The sequence below is a fragment of the Corvus kubaryi genome, unplaced genomic scaffold, assembly GCF_017639235.1.
Source record: "Corvus kubaryi isolate FWS band 111438036 unplaced genomic scaffold, C.kubaryi_AGA036_p1.0 37367, whole genome shotgun sequence".
Taxonomy (NCBI): Eukaryota; Metazoa; Chordata; class Aves; order Passeriformes; family Corvidae; genus Corvus; species Corvus kubaryi.
This window is the reverse complement of record NW_024581119.1, coordinates 826,627-849,255: the sequence shown is the minus strand read 5'-3', so window position 1 is coordinate 849,255 and position 22,629 is coordinate 826,627. Positions and strand designations below refer to the sequence as shown.

The 22,629-nt window shown below is 49.2% G+C and overlaps 1 protein-coding gene across 5 annotated transcripts in view; it reads left to right on the top strand.

The window, feature by feature from the left end:
- Nucleotides 1–22,629, top strand: part of SIK3 (SIK family kinase 3) — a 70,960-nt gene that overhangs the window by 20,374 nt on the left and 27,957 nt on the right. For 4 of the 5 annotated variants that reach the window (XM_042034415.1, XM_042034413.1, XM_042034414.1 and 1 more), the window contains exons 2-3: nt 15,912–16,028; nt 17,260–17,323. In XM_042034415.1, the coding sequence (XP_041890349.1) occupies nt 15,987–16,028; nt 17,260–17,323 (106 nt within the window). In that variant the 5' untranslated portion in view covers nt 15,912–15,986. Of the gene's footprint in view, nt 1–15,911; nt 16,029–16,936; nt 17,029–17,259; nt 17,324–22,629 lie in introns of those variants that run through there. The other variant, XM_042034416.1, reaches the window with a different exon arrangement.

Sequence of the window (22,629 nt, the reverse complement as noted above, 5' to 3'; positions counted from 1 at the left end):
TTGGTGCTCAGGAACGTTTATCCAGCCCTAATTTCTTTTTTTTTCCTTTAACATCACCATTTTCTGTAGTGTTTCAGCTGTTGCAGGTTTCTTCAAGGGTTAAAAATGCTTAAGGGGGGAAGAATGCAGTTGAGGTGTAAATCGGCTTCCTGAGGCCAAGCACTCAATATTTCACAGAATCCCAGAATCACTGAGGTTGGAAAAGACCTCCAGGGTCATCAAGTCCGAGCTGTGCCCAGTGCCCACCTTGTCACCAGCCCAGAGCTCTGAGTGCCATGTCCAGTCCTTAGTCCAGCACTGAGTGACACCTCCAGGGATGGGCACTCCAAACCTCCCTGGGCAGCCCCTGCCAAGGCCTGAGCACCCTTTCCGTGGGGAAATTCCTGCTGCTGTCCACCCTGAGCCTCCCCGGCCCAGCCTGAGGCCGTTCCCTCTCCTCCTGTCCCTGTTCCCTGGGAGCAGAGCCCGACCCCCCCGGCTGCCCGCTCCTGTCAGGGACTTGTGCAGAGCCACAAGGTCCCCCCGGAGCCCCCTTTGCTCCAGGCTGAGCCCCTTTCCCAGCTCCCTCAGCCGCTCCTGGGGCTCCAGCCCCTTCCCAGCTCCATTCCCTTCCCTGGACACAAAAGCAAGGAAATAATTTGGGTGACTGTTGATACCAAGTGTGAATGAGCAAGGCAGTGGTTTTGGATTGCTGCACTTTTCCGTGCTTTCTTGTACAGCTGCAATAAATCCCTTGCCCAGGACTGGTCAGTTGCTTGTTAAATCAACTTCCCACCTCTTCTACTCCAGGCACGCCAGATGTGCTCTGGACGTGCCCTGACCAATGTGCACATCCCCAGAAAAGCAGAATCTCAAATGAAGACTCGATGCAGAAGGTCTGTGCTTAATCCCTTGCAGGTCTCAGGGTACACTCTGTGTTTTGGCTGCGGGGCTGGGTGCAAGCGGGCGCTGCCGGGCCTGACATTTATGTAGTGGTCTTGTGATACTCCAGGTTTAGAAGGCAGCAGCTTGTTTTACTGGGCACGTCATCCGATAGCCATACAGTATGAGCTGCTGGCTGCAGTCCCCTCTGACTGTACAGCCCAGGCGTCAGGGCTTTAAAGCACTCGAGTTCTGGGGCCGTGTAAAAAACTGTGTGTGAAAAACCTGGCTTTGTGTTCACAAGGATGGAGCAGGCTCGCTCCAGGATGGACATCCTGCCCTCAAGATGGGACCCTGGTCATCCTTATGATAAGAAAGAGTCACTTCAAGTTGCATCTAGACTTTTGAGTTTTATTGTGGTTGTGTGTGGATGTGCAGAAGAACAAAAAACTGCTTGCTAAGTGACACTGAGGTGCTGGAGCATGTCCAGAGAAAGGCAGTGGAGCTGGGGAAGGGTCTGGAGCCCCAGGAGCAGGATGAGGCTCAGCCTGGAGAAAAGGAGGCTCAGGGGGAACCTTGTGGCTCTGCACAACTCCGTGACAGGTCGGGCTCTGCTCCCAGGGAACAGGACAGGACGAGAGGAGACGGCCTCAGGCTGGGCCAAGGGAGATTTAGATATTAGGGAAGATTTCTGTACCAAAACCATTGTCCAGCCCTGGCACAACTGCCCAGGACAGTGGTGGAGTCCCCATCTCTGGGGTGGTGTTTTAAAGCCATGTAGATGTTGCACCTGGGGACATGGGTTAGTGGTGGCCTTTGCAGTGTCATTGGACTGATCTTAGAGGGCTTTTCCAACCTAGACAATTCCGTGATTCCAAGGCAGCGGGACAGACTGAGACCTTTATTTGCTGAGGCAGGGACGATGGTGGTCTGTCCATGCACAGCACCTTTCTGGGCTGCCATTCTCAGTTAAGAGTTCTTAAAACAACCAAAAAAATCCTGTAAGGGAAATGAAGCCCTGCCTTGGCAGCCCTTCTGTCTGATCTTTGGTAAGTGCAGATGTGCATCTTGGAACAATTTACTCCTGGTTGTGTTTGGGGCTACCAGAGTGACTGTTTATTCCCACATATGGAGCATGGTTTCAGAAGGTAATTTAAACAAATGGAGCGCCACTTCCAATTTTTCAGGCTTCTCATTTAGGAGCCAAAACTCTTCTCCTGGCTCCAGCTTGCCCACCCTGGCTGTATCAGTTCCCACATGGCCTGCCAAATTTGCAGAGAACTATCTATGGTCCTTTTCCCTTCTGAGAAGGCAAAAAATCCCTTGACTGAGAGTGGTTTGGGCTTTGTTGGGACATGAAGCAGGACAGGGGTGGGCAGGCTCTGGGCAGCCCCCAGAGGTCAGGGAAAGCCCTGGGACTGACCCGTGCTGTTCCTGAAGTCACAGAGGTTTTGTGAGCCCCAGCTGGGGTTAACAAAAGCCGTGACGTGCTCGGAAGCTCCGCACTCCTGGTTCCCGCTGGATGCTGGCAAGCAGCGTTAATTCCTGCTGCACTTTGGGAAGGATAGTTTGGGATCAGAAAGTGCCGTGTGCTGTGTGGACAAGGAAAACACACCTCTGTTTTGTGGCTGCTGGAACTGGAGAGTTACCTTAATACGTAGCTCTTTTACATGGCTCTCACTGGACTATTAGGTCTAGGCTGAGTGAAACGATGTATAGCGCATCAGCTTGTGCTTGTGAAAGTAAATATTTTTGTTCTGCTGAAAGTACATGGAAACGTGTGGTCAGTGTCCTGGTGCAATGAGTCCTGACCTGCTGCTTGGAAAAGTAGGAAATACTGTGATGAGGGAAAAGTGATGCATTTTGGGCTTGGTGCGTGTGTGTGTGTGGAGGGGAGCGGTGCTGGCCGGAGGCACTGGTGCACTCCCGGAGATGCACAGTGGCTCCCCAGGCGTTTGTGGTGGCCAGGGGCCCATCTCCTCTGTGCTGCTGTTACTCAGTGGTCCCGTGAGCTGTAAGTACTCACTGCCTGACCTGGGCTTTGTACGTGTGGAACGGCTCAAATACCCAAAATTCAGACACGCCAAGTTGTGTGCTGTAGACTTGGTTTAAGACCCCCAAACGGATCTGTAGGTTGGCTGTATTTGTTTGGTTTTTGTTTTCTTGCAGTTTCTGCACATATAAAAGAGGCTTTGTCCTCTGTGGGCCCTGAATTTCCCATGTACAAGGAGAGGCATTGAGAGAATTCCAGGCTGTGGCTTTGCTTCCACGTGCCCCTGCTGCATTTACCTGTATTTAGTGCGTCTCTGACTCAGTGTTTACTCTTCAGTATTTAAACATTCCCTAGAAATTAAATCTTTTAAGAACATTATTCTTCACACCAAGTGCTTGTAGAAGCCCAGTTGTGCAATGCCTACGCTCATGTATTGGCTGCTGTCTTACTCCCTCGGAACAGGATTTATGGTGGCAAAGCAAAGCAGCAGCCACAATTAGAATTTGGGTACTACAGTGCTGAAGTGCTTTCAAAATAGCAGCGTCTGTGCTCCAAAAATACTCCATTGTCCCCTGCTTTGAGAGCTGGTGACAGCCATGGTTACTTGTCACATGTGAGGGCCCGGGCTGGTGCTGTCTCTGGGCACCTGAGCCCTTGGTGCTGCCTTGGCACCAGAACGAGTTTGATTTGCACAGATGGAGCAGCGGGAAGCAGAGTGGCACCCATTGCTGTTTGATCTTTGGCTCTTTGCCACGTGCTGTCACCAACCTGGGGCTAATGGCCATGCGTGACATTTGGGAGCCTTGCTGGGGTGGCTAGTGGGAAGCTCCAGTTGCCCCATCCAGAGCTGAATTCACTCCTCGGAGTGCAGAAAGTGAATCATGAGCACGAGGTCCGTCCTCTGCCGGGAGGTGACACCCAGCCTCTGTCACAGGTCGCTGCCCTGCCTGTGAGCCAGGCTCCTGGGGCGGCTTTGGCAGCCCCTGGCACAGGGCAGTGGCTGGGTGCCCTTTTGCTCACACCGCGCTGTGCCACGCGGCCCCGAGAGCCCGGGGCTGGATCGTGCCTTGGCTTTGAAGTAGGTTTTCAGCTCCTGAGCGTGTTATCTGTGGGTTTAAGTAATTTCTGCTGATAAGGGAAATCAGATACTCTTGTTGGAAGTGGCTTGTAGGCTTCTCTGGTGGTGTAATTCAGTTCTGTGCCCAAGTGAAAGGTGATTCTTTAATAAGCTGGTCTGTGCAGTTACTGCTGTGGAAGATTCTTCTGTCAAGCTTGCTTTGTTATGAAACAAATTCAAATTTTAAGCAAATCTTTGTGGTTTTGGGGGGAGCAGAAACTTCCCGAAGTTCCAAGAGACAGGTCCTGTGTTCTGACATCACTGGGAGGTCTTAGTGGAAATGACTGCAAGGGTGTTTTGTCCTCAGCAAGCTGGAATGAGATTCTCTGATTATCCCTTGCTAAAAGTGAGAGAATTTCTGACTTCACTCAGGTAATACTGCTGTAGAACATCAGTTTATTTTAAGCCAGATTTTATGGTTTGACCCAAGCTGCTTTCATCTTCCTTTGTGCCATTATAAACTCGGCTGGGGGCAGCTTCTCCCATCTAACTGGGGGTAAATTCGTGGTACTAAAGCTGGCACAATTTGGTTTGCTTCTCCTGCAAAGCATGGGCAAGATGAGGGTGAGGAAGGGACTCTCCATGTCTTGGATGTGGTTTATCTTGGTTGTTGAGGGTTAATGTGTTGAAGCCTGCATTCCTCACAGTTTCACTTTTGGCTTCTCTTTCTAAAAATTTCCACTTCATTTCATAACAGTTCTGGAGTGAGGGGTGGTGATACTCTGGAACCTTTGAGTCTGAAAATGTTCTGTGTAATCGGGGGCTGGAGGCAGCCACAGTTGTTTTCAGGCCCAGGGGAACCGGTCTTCCTGACAATAACATTAACCCTCCCTAAATCAGCTAATTGAAGGATTTTTAATTAACTTAAGGGGTGGGGATGGTAAATAGAAGCAGTGGTTTTGAGAAGAAAATTGCTTTCTGCTGTAGTCTTGTGACTGATGAAAATTCTGATGTTTGAAGCTAAAAAATAGTGTCTCACTAGTTCGATGATTTCTATTGCTTTTGGAGCCAAACACAGACTCCAGTGACTGGGTTTTGTGGCACGTAACAAACATCATTATTGATGGAGGAGTCTCTGAGAGGCAGGGTGCAGCCTTCCAAAGCTTTATGTGCACACAAAGACTGGATTCAAAATTTTGAGTGTAACAACTTCACTGACTTTGTACTGAAAATACTTTGGGTGTATCATGATAGTTCTGCCTCCCAAGCTGATAACCCGACCTGGAGCATCTTTGCCAGGCTACACTGCAGCATGAGAAACTTTCCAGAGACTCAGTGCCTTCATCGGTGTCTCTACAAGACATCTTGTGACAGGGCCACTGCTTGTTTGTTCCCATAGAAACTGCCATCTGATCGTGGCAAACTGCACAAAGGCTCCTGCTGCAAACGCAGCGTCTAAAAATTCCCCAGTGTATCATCTAGATCTGGCATCTTGCTTTATTCCTCGCTTGCCTGGCAAAATCTCGGCCCCTTCCAGTTCAGTGTGCTCCACATGCAATTGGCACCTTGAAAATAATCCTAGAACTGAAGCTGATGGTGTCAGCTCCTAATTGTGGTCTCAGAGGTGCTGGCAAGGGAGCAGTGTTTGCAGTCCCTACCAGCAGCAGGATGATCCACATGCAGGCACTCGATGCATCTGAAATTATAAATACTGAAAAAAAGGCATTTTATACATTTGAAATCTTAGATATTGGGAAAAAATTCCTTTTCTGCAAGTGTGTGGCTGTTGCTCTTGATTTATTTTGAATATCCAACTAGTTTGACTTCAGTATAGAAAAGAGCCAACACTTACAGGGTTCGGAAAATATCGGTGCAAGTCTGTTTCAGAGCCCAGAATCCCATAGTCCCAAATGGACCTGGTGGCATATGAAGAGGAATAGTGATTCCTTCCATCTTATCTGTTGCTTTCGATTTTGTGTGGCGATCCCAGTGTGATATTTAACATTCCTGCAGCCTTGTCATTTACCCAGGAGCTGTTACACTCGTGAGTGTGGCTGCACACAACGTACGTGCACGTTACAGCTCCTGTGCATGCCGGCGTCGCTGCAGAGCCCGGCCTCCTCCCTGGAATGTGGGCAGGATCCGGAGCAGGACCCAGCACGGAGCCGCTGCGCTCGGGCTGTGCGAGGAGCAGGGAACAGGCTGCTGGGGCTGAGTGAAAGGGATTGTTATATGGGATGACAGATTCCTCTGGAGCTTGTTGCTGTTTGCAGAAGGGAAGCCAAGACATTGGTGCTTAATATCTTCCAGAAGTCCTTTGCTTTAACCCTTACGGAGCCTCAGGAAATCAACTGGAAGCCGGTGCAAAGGCTCCCTGTGGCTCTGGCAGCTTCTCCCAGGCACCCAGCAACAGCATGAGAGGACGTGGTAGCCCCAAGCTTCACCAGGGGAGGTTCAGGTTGAACATCAGGAGGAATTTCTTCACAGAAGGGGTTGTTAAACATTGGAAGGGGCTAACCTAGGGAGGTTTGGAGTCCCCGTCCCTGGAGGTGTCCAAGCAAGGTGCCGCTGGATGTGGCACTCAGTGCTCTGGGCTGGAAAACAAGGTGGGGATCGGCCACAGGTTGGACTTGATGATGTTGGAAGTCTTTTCCAGCCCAAATGACTCTGTGGTTGTGCTGCACGTCCTGGTGCAGTGCCAGGTGTTTTCCCTGCAGTTTAGGGCAGGAGGATTTCTGTGGTGCACGGCAGGCTGGGGAGCCCAGCCAAGGGTGCTCCTGCTGCATGTGTTGGCTTTGTCCTTAAAAAAAAGCCACTTTCTGTCATTAAAAAATAGCTACTCTTAACTTGTGCTGCAAGTACCCCGTTCCCGTTAGACAGGAGTGCGGTGAGGTATTCCCTCTCCTCACAGGAGACCTCTTGGTCCAAGTAGTGTTCTTTGCATGATAAGTATTGCTTAAAAAAACCCAAACCCTAACGTACAGTGTGTTCTCAACACATCACTTCACGCACACCAGCTTCTAAATTTCCTTATTTCCGAGCTTTGGTATTTTATAAGCCAGTAATTCAAACCTGCCTCTGACTGCACACTCTGTACCTGAAAATCACTATTTTTCTTTGTCACTTACATTTTTAGGTCACGACTGAATTAGAGCAAAATGACAATCCAGGGAACTTTGTATAACACTTTCAAAACCTGCTTGTTTGTAATATCCTGCAGCTTTTTAAAGACTTGTCTTGATGTTTGAGCCAGGCCTTTCCCATGAAACCTGGCAGGTCGACTCCGTGTCTCGTGGCCCTTCTGCTCTCAGGGCCAGTCTTGCTGGGGCTCTGTTCCACAGCAGCATTCCTGATGCATCTCCTGCTGTCACAGATTTCTTCCTGCGTGCAACTACATTTCCAAAACTCTGCTGCTAAGCAACTCTCTCCAGGGCTGGAGAGCAAGGCATGAGGAGCAGCTGAGGGAGCTGGGGGGGCTCAGCCTGGAGAAAAGGAGGCTCGGGGGGGACCCTCTCATTCTCTACAAATTCCTGGATTGGGCTGCGCAGGGAGGAGGTGGAATCCCCATCCCTGGAGGTGTCCAAGGAAGGCCTGGATGTGGCACTCAGTGCTCTGGGCTGGGGACAAGGTGGGGATTGGGCACAGCTTGGATTCAATGATCTCAGAGGGCTTTTCCAGCCTCAGTGATTCTGGGATTCTCTAAATGATTCAGTGGCAATCTCAGGAGAGGTTTGGAGTCAGATTCCTGCATGGAGGTCAGTTGCAGTGTTCAGCTGACATCTCCTGAAATAATACTGACAAATGGGTATTCAAGGTGCTGGTAAACTGAACTTTATTTGTTTTCATGGGATGTTTAGGCGCAATGCCTGAATTGAGTGGCGAGCAATTAAGAAAGTGGTTTGAACAGGCGACCTGGACTGGAAGGAGACCAAAGTGGGCAAGTGGCCTCTCAGATTTTGATTCACCTCTTGGCTTTGCTTGTCTGCAGGTGGCTGGGAGGCCGAGCTGTAGCTCAAGCAGGAGTCCAGTCAGGCCAGAGCAGAACTGCAGCGTTCCCATCTGCTGTCAGAGGGGCTGGATCTGAGCCTCCTTGGCCGAACAGTCGAGCTTACGTGACCGGGCTCTGATTTTTCACATCACATTTGTTAGTAAACCAGTTTGCATCGATTTAAATGCACCTCCATGAGCTTCTGCACTAGTTTAAGTGCATTTAAAAACCGGTTTTAATTATCAAGTGCAGTCTTTGTGTAGTAAGTGCCAAGAGTGCTTTTAATTTGCATGGAAGCCATGGAGGTAGCGCTGCAGACTGTCAGCAGAGCGTGGGGCTGCACCACAGCCATGTTCAGGGCTGAGCCTTCATTCCTTCCACTCCGCATTGCCCTGCTACATCCCACTAGAATTCCTGCTAATGCTACAAGCAGGAGCTTTTACAACCTGCCTTTTACCTCAGCCTCTTCTCCTTTGGCTTAAGTTGATTTTTAATACTCGTTCTTAGATATTCTGCATTTACAGTCCAGGTATGGAGGAGTTTGATTAAGTGACCTCCCAGGCATGCAGCTCCTGGTGTCTGCTCTCTGTGGATGGACGTGTGGACGTATTTCAGTGTAGCAGTACTCGCTGTAGGCCGGCATTTGTCGGTGTGGTTTGCTCCCTTCCCTCACCAGGATAAATAATTTTCCATGCCACCTCTAATTCACGTTCCGACTCCTGTGAAGTTCTCAGCCTTGCATCTGGGAAGCATTACAGGAATTTTACAAGGCTTCTGAACTAAAAACAAATTACTGGCATAAATGTCAGCTGAAGCTGTTGGGGCTGGAGGGGTTTTCTCCTGTAACAGAGTGCGAAATGAAAAGACAGAGAGGTCAGTGGGAATGCAGACATGGCACAGTGTGAACCCGGTGGAATTCAGGAGACAGGAGTGGTGTGGCTATCCCGTGCTGTGTTTGAGGTGGTTAGGTGTGGCTACCTGCAGTCTGCTGTGCTGAGACTTGCTCTGCCTTCGGCTCAGCCCCGTGTAGTCTCTTGCTGTAGCCCAGGAGAAAAAGGCACCACTGGCTGGGACCAGGAGATTCACTGTCTGACCAGAACTTGAAAAAGCTCTAGAAATGATGTCATTAAGAAGGATAAAGGCTAGATGTGGTGTAGCTTAAGGGATTCCTGTGCTTAAGCTGTAGATAGCTGATCTCCTTGGTCACTGCTTGGTCCTCTTGAGTCTTGGTCAGCCTGAAGCCCAGGGCACTTGCTGAGCAGCCATCAGGTTTTGTGGGGATATGTGGTAATTCCATACATCCTGGCTATGCTCTTCCCAGCTCTGTGTGGAGTACTGTGGCCTGTCCTTGTGCTCGGCCTCTTCCCAGGTCTGTGTTTGCAGCCTGAGGTGATGATTCATGGAGCTCGCCCTCGCAGCACCTCCCGTTTGCAGCGGGAGGTTCTTCATGCACCAGAATGGTTTGTTTATCTAATTGGCATCTCCAGCTCCCCTTCCCGTGCCTTTCTCTGCAGTCCCAAAGCCCTTGATGCTGTTCAGTGTGCTCAGCTGTAGTGTCTGTCAGCCAGGGCAGGTAACTCCGAGTCTCTCTGTTGTTTCCCGCTGTTGCCCCAGGTGATGAAATAATGAGGAGAAGCTCTCCAGGAGGGTTTGGGACCTGGCATCCAGGTGAGTGTGGCAAGTAGAGCTCTAGCAATGTGACCAAGCTTTCTCGTGGCTTGCAGAGCATTATTTCTCCCTCGCTGTGGCTGAACAGGACAGAATTTACCTGTCATCCCTTGCAACTTCCAGAATAGGAAAGAGTTTGCATTTGGGATTAGGTCACCATTGAACTGGCACTGAGGCTCCTGCTCTGAAGCAGCAAGTTTCAAGTAGGGGGCACTCACCTCTTGGACCTTTTTGATGGCTTCTGCTGGAAAAGAGAAGCTGCAGCTGCTGGCACAGGGTTAATCCAGGACTGGAAAAGGAGGAATTCAGCACAGGTAAAGGCTGGGATCCCTGGGGGTGCTGCAGACGAGCTTCCTGTCCTGTGACATTTGTAAGCTGCTGTACATGCCCTAAAATGATGAGATTCTCTTACCTGGGCGTAGCTGGTTCTCTGAGCCGTAGATGTGAATGTGGGGTTTGTGCTTTGGCCACTGCAATGCCGGCTGTGTTCCCTCTGGGACAAGGAAAGGTCACGGCAGAGCACGGCGCTCACACAAGCCGGGTATTAACGTTGCAGCCGGCCAAGAGGATTTGGATGTATTGACTTTTCTTGTAACACCATCAGTATTTTCTTCACCTTGTGCAAGACACAAGTCCCTGCATTGATTGTGCAGAGGGATGTGGACAAGGTGAGAACTTCCTTCCTGAGCAAATGCAGCTTCTCTGTGCACATCTTCGTCCACAGTTTCCTGCTTTCAGTTGCTGCCAATATTTGCATTTGTGCCACCTCCAAAAGCCACTGATGTTGCTGCAGACTGGCCTAGTTTTATTTGCTGTATCACTTTTAGTTAGGTAGGTTCTGCTGGTTAGCTAGTTCCGAGGAGGAGATGTGTTACCCATGAGCTTGCCAAGAGAAGTCTGGGAATCGACAGTGTCAGTGCTTCCTTTTTGTCGAGCGCTTTCTTATGACTAAAAACTGTACAAATTGCCTATTTGCATGGAGAGAGCTCGCTTTTAGTGACCCTAAACACACCAGCAGGCTTGTGCTGACAGCTTGCCTGAGAAACATGTGCCTCTGCCATCCGAGTGTCCATACGGAAGCGCGGCATTGCTGCGGAGTGACATCCACCCAGCTGAGCTCTCGAGAAGGGACATGACCTGCAGTAGCCTGGAGTTCACGTTGTGTTTTTATCACAGCCGTGTGTCCATATGCCAGTTGAGTGCCTCTGTGTGTGGCTCATATACGTATCTCCAGTGTGTACTTCCTTATCCCTGTTTTTCCCCCTTCTCTGTTGTAATTCTGGTCTCTGCTCCTGGAGTTCTCCTGAAGGTCCTGTGCAGCTCTGGTATCTGCTTACAGGAGTGATTTTTACCCCTCCAGCAGCTGCTTAATCCAAACAGGCCGTGTTCCTGAGCTTCCCAAGTGTTTGTGGCAGGCAGGAGCAGCTGGGAAGAGTTGTTCCCTGTCAGCCCCTCTGACAGCTCACGTTGTCAGCGCAGTAAGGCTGCCGTGGACGGAGAGGAGGGGGCTCCTTTGCCAACTGCAAATGTAGGAGGAATTCGGGTGGATGAGCCTTCTTCAGGTTTATTCATTTATTCCAGAGACCCTCTCTGGTGACAGCTTTCCCTGTGGCTGCACTCTGCCACGTGCCCTCAGAGTGACACAGGAGCCGAGCTGCAGGGACACCTCTATCCATGGCAGAAGACACCCAGTGACTGTTTACTGAACGTTTTCCAGGAGGAATCTGGAGCAGGAGGACTCCCCGGGACAGTTCTAGGAAATGTCTTGCTCCCAAATAAACATGTTGATTTTCTCAATGCAGTCGGTTTGCCGGTGCCATCTGTTGGCTCCCATTCCATGGAGGAGATCCGTGCTGATTTACAGGAATGCCACTGCCATAATTACACTTTTACAGTGATCACTGATCACACTGAGCACATGGGCTCCTTTTGAAAGAAGTGGGGTTTTCTGATTTTCACTCAGGCCACTGCAGAAACAACTGAACTGAAAGGGAAAAGATGATTTCTTTATGGAATGACCACTCATGCAAGAAATTTTATTTATCACTGAATTACAGTTACAATTAGATCCAAGCAGATGCATAGCATGGAGGAGGAGATTTTAGGTCAGGCCAGGGTCTCTGGCTTGTTCTTTTGTTCACAGCACAGGAATAAAAGGAAGCAGTGTCCTGTGGCTCCTTTCCACTGAAAACAGACCGTGCTTCCACCTCTTTCCCTCTCAGAGCCTTTTCAAGCAGCTGGAGCAGTGCAGGGCACAGTGGCTGTCCTCTCCTTGCCCATCCGCCTGGGCACCCAGCAGTTCATTTCCCTTCCTGTTGGCAGGGCACTATGGATTCAAGGAAGTCTGTCTGGATTATTATCCACACTCAGCTCAGAAACAAGATGTCCACATAAATTTTAACTCCTGCAGGTTGATATTCTCTTCTCTCCTATTTCAAGCCTTGTGCCTCATTTCAGATCCCCTCACCTTGGCATGTTTAGCTCTGGTGGCTGCCAGATTTGAAAATCTGGTATCTCAGAGCAAGATAGGGATTTATAATGTTGTTTATGTTACACTTGGGGAATTTTAGGAGAATCCTGTGAGTTTGAGAGTAAGAATTGTCAAGGCTTCATGTGCTGGGCTGAAGGAGGTGGTCGGTGCTCAGGGCAGAGGGGCAACCTGGGCTCCTCCCCAGGAGCTCACATCTCTGAGCATTTTGGGGTGCACGGGAGCCGTCTTGCTGCCTTGGCTGGAAATGTGCCTTCTGTCCCTGCTGACTTCCCGTGGGATGCAGTGGGACGTGCTGCTATCAGGGATAACTGAGTGCTCCCTTTCAGCCATCCAGAGTTTCGGTACCCCTCCTTCCATTTCCCAACTACCCCTTTTGCTTTCATGTGGTTGAAATTTCCACTCCTCCCCACAAGGCTTTTGCCTGGAGTGCACATATACTCAGCACAGCTTTAGGATCACAGGAATACAGAGCAGTGTTCAGCTGAAGTGCACCAGGAGAAGAAAAATCTGGAAAAACAATGGATGAGCCACCTGGCTCCGGAGAGCAGGGGCCTCCACAGCGGCCTGCAGGTGTCAGTTTGAACACCTTACCTGCTCTCCACCAATTGTTTTTAGTAACTTGCCATTTCTCCCAAAGAACAATTCCTTCCTCAAATTACTAGTGCAAGTTTTCCTTGGATGCAAGAAGGAATAAATGAACTGTTTACAAGTGGTGGGAACATTTTGTTAATTGGTAGCAGCATGCATGCTCCAGGCTTGGCATTTATCCTCCTGCCTGTAAGCTTCATTAACTTCTGATAAAAGAATAGTTAATTTCTCAGACTCCTTTTTTAGAGTATTTCATTGTTCAAGAATTTAGATCATGGTTTTCTTCCACTTATGCTTGTGCCTGAATTTGTGCTTTACTTAATGATGTTTAGTCTTGCTCTCTATTTTATGTCGTGTTTGTAAGCATGAGGGAATGCACTCGATTTTGGGGTTTGGGGTTTATTTTAACTCCTGAAACTTGATTCTTTTTGCATAAATAATAAATAAATATTCTTTTATATTTGGAGGCAGGGCAATTATTGCCCTGGCAAGGATTTTATCATAAGACAGGAAGGTTAGTTTTCATGTGCTTCAGATTGTTCCCTTAAAGATCCTAAAGATCTTTTGTTTGGTTGTTTTTCTCCAGTTTGTCATCTCCAATAAATAAAGAAAAAAATAAAATAAAGGGCTGAATTCATTGTGGCCATTCCTTGTAACTGAGCTTTAGATGGAGTCAGTCTGGCTGGTGCAACCCGAGGACCTCAGCCAGACTCTTTTCTGTTGAAATCCCAAATCATCTTTCGAGGGAAGGGAGAATATTAGCCAGCTAGGAAATGCAGGAACAGAGAAACCAACTTGGTCTGTTCTGGAAAGTCTTTAAACCAGTCCTTCCCTCTGGAAAAAAAGTGATTGTCCAAAAGCACCCAAGCAGGAAAGCTCTGGAACAAACCAACTGCAGCTCCCCTGCAAAGCCCTGGGTGGAACATCAGCCCCCATCCCTGAAATTCCCTGCGTGTCCCTGCTGCCCAGCGCAGAGGGGATTTCCTACTTCCACCCTCGCTTGGTCTGAGGAAGCTCTGCATTTCCTGAAACCGGAGCACGAGGTGGTTTCCCCAGGATTTTTCAGGAGACTTTTGCCTTTCATGTTGCATGAGTTGCTGGAGGCATTTTTGTGGAATGAAAACATTTGGAAGAAACCCGTTCAGGTCTCTCCTCTGCGTAACTCCTGAGGGTGGGTGTGGGTTTGGGGCTGCTTGGCTGAGCTCGGGATGAGATCCTTCACAAGAAGAACGTCTCCTGAGTGCTGTTTGTCTTGCTTTGCTCCCAGTCCAGGTATTGTGTGTCTTCTGGGCGTGGAGTTTCACTCACCACGTGTAAATCCCACAGCGTCACAAGGGGACAGGGGAGGTGGCAGCCTGGTCCTCCCTGCCCTGGGTTATCAGGGAAAGCCAGAGGAATCCAGTTCTGTTGTGTCTGGCCCTACTGACCAAGCTGGGTGCAATCAGATGCTCTACATACCTTGAACTTGGCTGAGAGTGTCAGCTCGAGCCATGTAATTAAGCTGGGAAATGAGATTTCCTTAGAGCAAATACAGAGCTGGGAATGAGTAAGGAGTTTAGGAATACTCCAGATCTGTGGATTTTCATTTACGTCTTTGGGCCTGAAAATGACTCATGTCTCTGGGTAGACATCTTGGCTTTGCTCTCGGAGGAAGCGTCTCTTAGCTTTTATGTATATTTATGCTCAAGCTTTACAAAAGCCCGTTCTTGCAGGAAAACCCTGGGTGAAAAGCATGTGCAGAGTGCTTCCCAGTCCCCCTCTGACTCTCTAAACTTTCCCAGCCGTCTCCTGAGCGCTGTGCTTGGATCTGTGCGGCGCAGATCCGCGCGTCCCGCGCTGGGCTCGTCGCGGGGCTGCCGGCGGGGCCGGCTCTGCACCCCGTTAATCACAGCCCTGGTGCCTGGCAGCCCCTGCTGCTGTTTCACCTCGTGCCTCGGCTCCAGCCCTGCTCCTGCCAGCAGCTCCCAGCGCCGAGTGCCAGACCTGGCTGCCGTTCAGCTCCCGGTGCTGCTGTAGGAAGCATGCTCAGTGACTTGGAAGGCTGGAAGCGTTCCTGCGCTCTGAATTAAAGGTTTCAAGTGAAAGAAACAGCTTATTGTACTTGGGTGCCTTTTCGGGATTCTGCTGGGTTCTGCTCACATGCAGGGCGGTTATTGCTCTGGCAGGGATTTGATCATAAAATATGGGGCTTAATTTTCATGTGCTTCAGATTGTTCCCTTAAAGAAAGATTCCCTTAAAGGATCTAAAGATCCTTTTGTTTGGTTGTGCTTGTGCCTGTGAGAGCATCCCTCAGCCCTGCCTTGGGGTTGGCACTAAAGAGGGACGTGTGTTTGGGTCGTGTGCCCCTGTGGGTTTGTGCCCGTGGTCCTGGCACGCTGCTGTGCACAGAGCACTTGTCCTTGTCCCCACTGGGGTCTGGGGTGTGGGACAAGCTGAGCATTTTTGTGTCAGATCTTTCTGGCTGTGCATCCTCAGCGGTTTTCGCGGCGGGGCTGCTTTGCATGCCCTTCCCCAGGCCTTTGCATGATCCTGCAGCCTTCCTGGGCAGGACTTGTGTAAATTAGGCTCCCCAGCAAAGCAACCAGGGGATTTGTAAAAGCGGTTCTTTTCCCAGGGAGAGCCATCTCCAAGTGAGAAAACCTGCTGGGGGATGGTAATTCATCCCACAAATCCCAAGACTGGAGCTGCTCGCTCGCAGGGGTGTTTCGTGGTGGGAAGGAAGATATTTAAGGCTGAAATTTGATTTAGAAGCAGCAAGGCAGATGTTCCTCTGCCAGGCAGAGCAGCTTTTTCTCTCAGCTGTTTTCTCCATCAAGGTTTCACTCTGCCTTTTCTCTCCTGCTCATCCCGGCATTCTGGAAAAGATTCCCTTCCTTATTGTCTGTGTGTGGATGAAACAGGGCACTCAGTGAACTCGAGGACAGGTGGTTCTTAGCATGGAAGTGTCTCCACGTTTGGAGTCTGATGGTTCTACAGTCCATGCTCAAAGGAGCTGGGAGCTGCCAGCACCAGCGAGGTGGAGGGAAAACCTTGGAGACTGGAGAGCAGCTGACTGGAAGCACTTAGACTTGTTTGAACTGCACTAGTGTAGCATTAAAGAGCACTTCTGGTTTAAAACAGATACATAAACACCTCAGTTGTTAGAAGCCTGACATTACCCCCATTCCCATCCCTGCTGGGGTTTATATCAGCCCTGGTGCAGGGAGCTGGTGTGTGAATAATGCAGCTGGGTCAGTAACTTCTCTTTTGTTTCCCCTCTGCCAGGTTGCGATAAAGATCATTGATAAAACTCAGCTGGATGAAGAGAACCTGAAGAAGATATTTAGAGAAGTCCAGATCATGAAGATGCTTTGCCACCCACATATCATCAGGTTGTACCAGGTAGGAGCACTCTGTGATGGAGTTTCCATCCCTTGACTCCACACTGTGCAGCAGCACTTTCTCCAGAGTCATCTCTCCATTCCTTCTACGTGGAACTGGGAAAGTCCTTTATGTTTTCGAGGCCTCAAAGTGCTTTGATTGGAGGGGCAGGGGGAAAGCGTAGCTAATCCTTCTCTTTTCTGGGACATCGTGCTTCCGCTGTGGGCTGGCCTCCTGCCACTTGTTTATGGCCATTGTGTGCTTCTCAGTTTCCCTGTTGAAACCGCATGCAGGTTCCCCTTCTCACTTCAAGGGAGGGATTAAATCTCACCCGGGAGCAGGACAGGGCTCTCCTCTCCCTGCCCAGCTCCCTTGTGGCCCCCAGAACCTGCTGATCTGCTCAGCCCTTTCCTGGAAGGGGATCAATACTGGCAGCAGACTTGTTTTTGAATGTTGTTTGCAGACTTGTTCTCCAGCTTGTTTGACTTTTTTTTGTCTGCAAACAAAACCCCCAGAGGCAGAAGCCACGTGGTCTGCCCTTTTACACAGGTACCTGGTGGTGCCCCTCTGCGAGGAGGGTGCAGCAGAGAAACGGGAGCAGAGGAGTAAAGGACTCTGTTTTCCACCTGTGCTTGAGAGATACGAGTATTTATTTGGACTCCAGAGAGTTAAAACTGAGTAGGAGTGACAGAGGTTAATATTTAGCTACTTTGGCCAAACCATGTGTGAGATGCTTGCAGGGACTGTGGCATTTTCAAGGTACTCAGGGAGTGCTTCTTTGCAAACTGACTCTTTAAACCTTTTGTGTTTTTTGAGCCAAAAAACCTTTTGAAACCTATTTTATTCCATCTAAAGCTTTTGATGTGATACTGAAAAGGTGACAGTTGCGGCTTGGCTTTGTTTAGGGTGGGAGAAGAGCAGGGTAGCAGCCCTGAGAAGTCTCCCAGGCTGATGGAACAGGACAAGACCGGGAAGCAAACACTAAAGGGAGGAGAAACAGAACAGGAGGAGGAAGGTGCAGGTGAAGTGTTATGTGTAGTTACAGACCGAGTGCCTGAAATTTGCTGTATCATCCTTACTGTCCCCAGTTGTTGTCCATTCCTCCACATGGCTCTGGAAAGCACGGGAAGGTTATAGCTTGGATTTGATGAAAGCAGTCACGTGTTACAGAAGGAATAAAGGTGGTTTTAGAGCTGTTTCTTGTTGCACTCAGCAGTCTCCTTATGTGTCACTTCTCTGTCCTTGTGTGCAGGTTATGGAGACAGAGCGGATGATTTATCTGGTGACAGAGTATGCCAGTGGAGGGGAAATATTTGGTAAGTACATTTATTGCATTCTTTAATCAGATAATGCACTTGGTCAACTACAGTAAACTGAAAATAGCTGCCACACTCTCTTGTTTCAGCCAAGAGGTGCCCTTCAGCCTGCAAACTTTCCATTGACAAGAGGAGTAAGGGAATAAATGAGACCAACTCGATGGAAAAATAACCCCCATAACCTCTGTTTCTTCTTTGGGTTTCATTGACAGGTGGTGCTGCTCTTCTTTCATACTCACTTTGGGATTAAAGATGTTGGAAATAGTCATGCAGTTGGATTTTAGTGTTGCTGAATGCTTTGCTTCCCAGCAAGTTATATGAACCTTGCTGATGGTAGTGGAACTGTTGTAGCTTTCAAAGAAACAGGCAGTCCTGCAGTTCTGGAGTGTTTTGTGGTCAAAACCATGCCTTGTCTTTTCTTTTTGATATCTGATGTTATGTTAGCAAGCTCTGGTTGCATCCCTTTCAAGCACCATTGTCTCAGAGAGTTTTGGCTGAGCGTTCTTGACCACAGGAGCTGTTCTTGAAAGGGAGAAAAGTGTCTGTGCAGTGCAACTGAAAGGACTGTGGGCTGACTTACTAATTTGTTTGATGAACAATAGCAAAACTTACAGAAATAGGAATTCACTTATACACTGGAATTTTGTGCTAGGTGACAGAGTCAGGATTTTGCAACATTGGTCAGTACTGGCTTTGCCAGTGTGAGCCTCCAAAAAGGGGGAAAATCCTGTGTGCTTGAATTAGCTTCAGTCAAGGAAGTGAGGACAGTCACACGTGGCCTGTCAGCTCCTGGGAGCACTCTCCCTGTCCTCGTCAGTCATTGCAGAAGATTCACTTTTGATTTCACTTCTCACTTCGCTGGAGGAGAAGCTGAGTTGTAATAAAAGATGAAGCTTTTAGTGAAGCAAGTCCCAAATTAAGGAAAATAAAAGCTGCAAAGTGCTGGTTTCCAGCCACTACAAACTGCCACCAGTTCCTCAGTACCTCTGTAGATGGTTGCCATGGCTTCTTGTCAATGTTGTCCATGTCCTTTGGATTTCTCCCTGAGAAGGTGACAGCCGAAGGGGAAGCAAGTGACAGCTGATGTTTGGGAAGTGTGGATTTCCTGGTGAAAAACTGACTTGCTGAGCCTTCCAGTTGTTTATTCAAATGTGAATCATGGTGCTGGACACACTCAGCAGTTCCAAAGGCTTGTGAATTTCACCTTCCCATGCCCAGCAAAATCACCTGCACATGTCCTGGGGTTAGCTTGGGTGTGTATCACCACAGAAAAATATAAATCTCTTTTTACTTTTTCTCCCTCTTCTGTTGAATTTGGCAGAGATGGGCTCATCTTTTTTTAAATCCAGAGCTATGTGCAAGCTCATATACAAACTTGGAATGAATTCTTTGGTTACAAAAATAGCCTTCTGCGTGAGTCGAAGTGAAAACCTAATTGCTTTCTGAAAGATTTTATGCTGTAGTAAATTCAGCTCATTAGCATGGCTAATTTCCATGTTGCTGCCCAGCATTTTATCCTCACTGATAGCTGGGAGCAGCCAGCTCTCTAACAGTGTGAGCCTTCTCCAGACCCAAGCCAGGAGGTCGTGCCTCTACCCAGTTTTGAGGATTTTTGGGCACTGCCCTCAGTGCAAGAGCAGAGAGGGGGAAACTCAAGTCTCAGCTTTTTGTATTCAGAGTTTCCTGAGGAGTCATTAAGACTTTGTTCTAGCAGCGGAAGCAATTTGCAGGGAGGAAACAGGAGCCCATTCTGGGAAGGTTTCCTTGCAGTCCTCGCATCTCCAGCGCTGAAGGGTCTCACGTCCTCGTGGGGTGGAAACAAAGTCGATGGCAGCTTGGGCTCTCCTGTTGGGTAAAACCTCCCCTGCACGGAGCTTCAGTGCCTGTCCCTCCTAGGGCAGGTGGGCTGGTTGGGAACGGCTGGATGTGCTGCAGGGATGGTGTGTGAGGTGTGTGTGGGCAGTGCAGCCACTGTCACCGTGTCTCTTATTGGGCACTGGGGATTCTCTGTGAAATTGGCCTGTGCTGAGTCTTTTTAAACTTTTTTTGGTCATGTCCTAACACCTGCGTGACATAGGCCTTAAAATGTAGTGCTGAAGGGTAAGGGGGACTGACAGCTGTGGTTTTCTGGATGCCCAACACCCAGGGTAAGGCTGAGGGCAGCCTCATAGAACCGGAGCTACAGCATTGTGCTGTTGTGAATGGCAAGTTTTTGTAAGGAACACATCTTAAGTTGCTTCCCTGATGCTTTCAGAACTTCCCAAGGCTTGAACCATACCGTAGAGCTGTCAGTATTACACAGGCAGTGCTAGAGGTCAGAATTGTCAGCTGAAAGAGCGGTGGTTTCTCTAAATGGCCCCAGTCAGTCACCGCTGGCGGCGTGTCTGGCCCGTCCCTGTCGGTGTGAGTTCTGCAGGATCCCGGCTCAGCACCTGGGAGGGCTGTGCTACCTGTTTATCCAAACTTCCAGTAAAAGGGCCGAGCACTCCTTCAGCAGCCAAGCTGTGCCGTAAGAGCCTTTGATTCATCTCTTACTGGAAATGGTTTGATAATTCACTTTGTTTGTGTAGCGGCGCGCAGGGACCAGGGACAGGCCTTGGGTTTGCTGTGGGCTTGAGCAGCCAAATGTAAATTGTTATTTTTGTCCCTCTCCGTGTTTTGCGTGTGGTTGGGTCGCTGGTTTGACATTATGAAGAAATGAATGTCTCCTTTTAAACATAGGGTGGTCTCTGTTCCAGGTCCCTCGAGTGTCCTTTTTTGAGGTCAGATGGAATATAGTCTAAAAATCTGGTTTGATTTCAGCTGTTTACTATGAAAACTGTAAATAATCTGCAGTCCTCACTGACTGAATGTGGGTTCTTGGTTGATTAACAAAAAAATCACAGGAAATTTAGAAAATTACCATCTGGTTCATGTGGTTACCACGTCTGCCCTGTCTCCCCACTGCCCGCCCGCTTGACCTGAGCTCTGTGAGCATGAACTGGGCAGACACACTAAACAACGTTGTGGTGCCCGTCTCTAGAAGGTCAGACTGCTTCTGACATCACAAGATCACCTAATTCACTGGAAATGTGACTTAATCCACCACACAGAGGAGATGTGAAGCTTCATCAGCGTTTGTTTTCCAGACAGAAAGCAGCTTAAAAGCAAGAGGCGTCTGTCCAGAAGCGGGGAGTGGAAACTTGTGTGTCAGTGCTCTCTGAACCAGAAGGTGCTTTTTCTTCAGTGTAGGGTTGGATTGTTTTTTTAACACAGAGAGCAGCATCAGGTGCTTCATATAAGTACAGAGAGCAGTGACTGATGTCTGTAAGCGTTGTGCAATGAAATGATGCATTCCTTCCTCTCTGGAAGACGCCCAGAGGAGCATCGCTGTGCACCGAGGAGCGCGGTGATGCTGGCATGGCCCGGCCGCGGGTCTGGGTGCTCTGGCACGCTCAGAGCAGGGTGCTGGCTCCCAGCTCAACGCTCAGGTCAGCTCTGTAACCTCCACTGCATGGGAGGTTTATGCAGACTAAGCTCTCAATGGTTAATTTTGGCATACAGTTGCCCTTGGTGGTATGTGAAGTATTCTGTAGCCTCATTGTTTCTGTCCTTCCTCTGGAGCTGGTGCAGAAATGTCAGCGGGCTCGGAGCGCGGTGGCTACGTGCAGAGCCTGGGCCTCCGCTCCCAGCTCTTCATGAAAAGTGAAATTTCATGCCTAACCCAAAAAGGGCTTTTTGCAGCCTAAGCAGGACTGGCTGGGCAGAGGGGCAGCAGAGTTTTCTGGGTGAGAGGCACAGGGCGGGGGTGCCCCAAATGCCAGGACTGAAGGCGGGTGTCGTTGGCTGTGCCGGGACTGCTGAGCTTGGTTTGGGCAAAGATACACTTAGGAGAGCCTTGCAGAAAGACACCTGCTGCAGTAGCTGGGTTTGTTTTCTTGCCTGCAGGAGAATGGCTGAAATATTTTGGGAATTGTTGAGAGATTGGAGCCTTGTGCTTTGTTTCAAGGGCACTCGCTGTATGGACAGGCTGGCTCCCAAATCCCAGCGGAGCAGAAGGTGTGAATGACCTTGTTGAGGAGCTGAGCTATTACCTGTTGATCAGTGACTTAAATTGGAGCAACCCTTGCTGTGCTCTGCTGTCAGTCTCCTTAGAGTAACAAATTTATGACCACACAAATACCTTAATGAAATACGATGGGGGAATTTGAGATGGTCACTTTGCTTTGCCGAGCGAGCGAGCTGAGGGTCAGATTTGACTTGGTGATGGTTTTCCTTCTCCAGCCCTGGTTCAGATTTGCTTATGGAGTAAGTTTATCCGATGAATAAGAGTTAATTGACAAGTTCTTTGAAAAACACCTCAAGTCTGTTGCACAACATGAGTGGGCAAAGGCAGAAGTAGGTTGCTGTGCAGTCAGGAGCAGCACAACTGCTTTGATGGATCTTGGTAATTGGTATTTACTGTGAGTCAATTATGTCACAGGTATTTTAATGAATGGGTGACTGGGGAAAAACACAACCACCTGATGAGAAACCTGCACAAGTGATTTGTTGTTATTGTTTTCAAGAAGAGATATCTGTGTTGAGCCCCCAGTTTAATGGAGTTCAGGGAGGGACATGAATCATTTCAGCTTAATTTTGGCCAGAAATGTTTTGAGGCCAACTGGATGGCCCCACCAAGGAGTTACAACCTTCTGAAGTGAGGCTTCCTATCTGTGCCTTTTCTGCTGCCTGTCTCCTGCCTGTCCATCCCCACTCATGGGACAGTGACAAGTGGCTTCTGTGAGCCTGGTGCTTCCAGGTTTTAAGTGGATTGACTTCAGCTGGGTCACTGCTGTGTGCCTGCCTTTGTGATCTCTTGGAGAGGCTTTTCCTGTCCGTGTGTGCAGTGCTGGCTTCCAAGGAAAGCCCAGCTGGCAACAAACACTACCTTTGAGTGAGAGTACAGGCTTTCAGCAAAATATTTGGGAGTGCTCAGATTTCCGTAGTGGAGGCCAGCTCCATTTTTATAATGAAATGCTTTCTTGGATTTCGCAAGGATGTTGTTGCACCGATCCACGGAGAGGGAGGATGTTAAATCCCTCCTGCAGCTGGTGGTGGCTGTGCTGGCTGGAGAGCTGAGGTGAGCAGCTGCTTGTGGCTGTGGCTACCTGGGACCTCGCTGGTTCCAGCAGGAGTTATCTTCGAGGCATATTAGACCAAAGAGACGTTTCCTGTGAAAAACCAGGGGAAGGAAGGATGGCATGTAGCCAGGAAGCTGCACCTCTCAAGGTCATGTGGTACAAGGCTTGGGATCTGGCTGAAGGCAAAGGCTGCAAAAGCTTCAT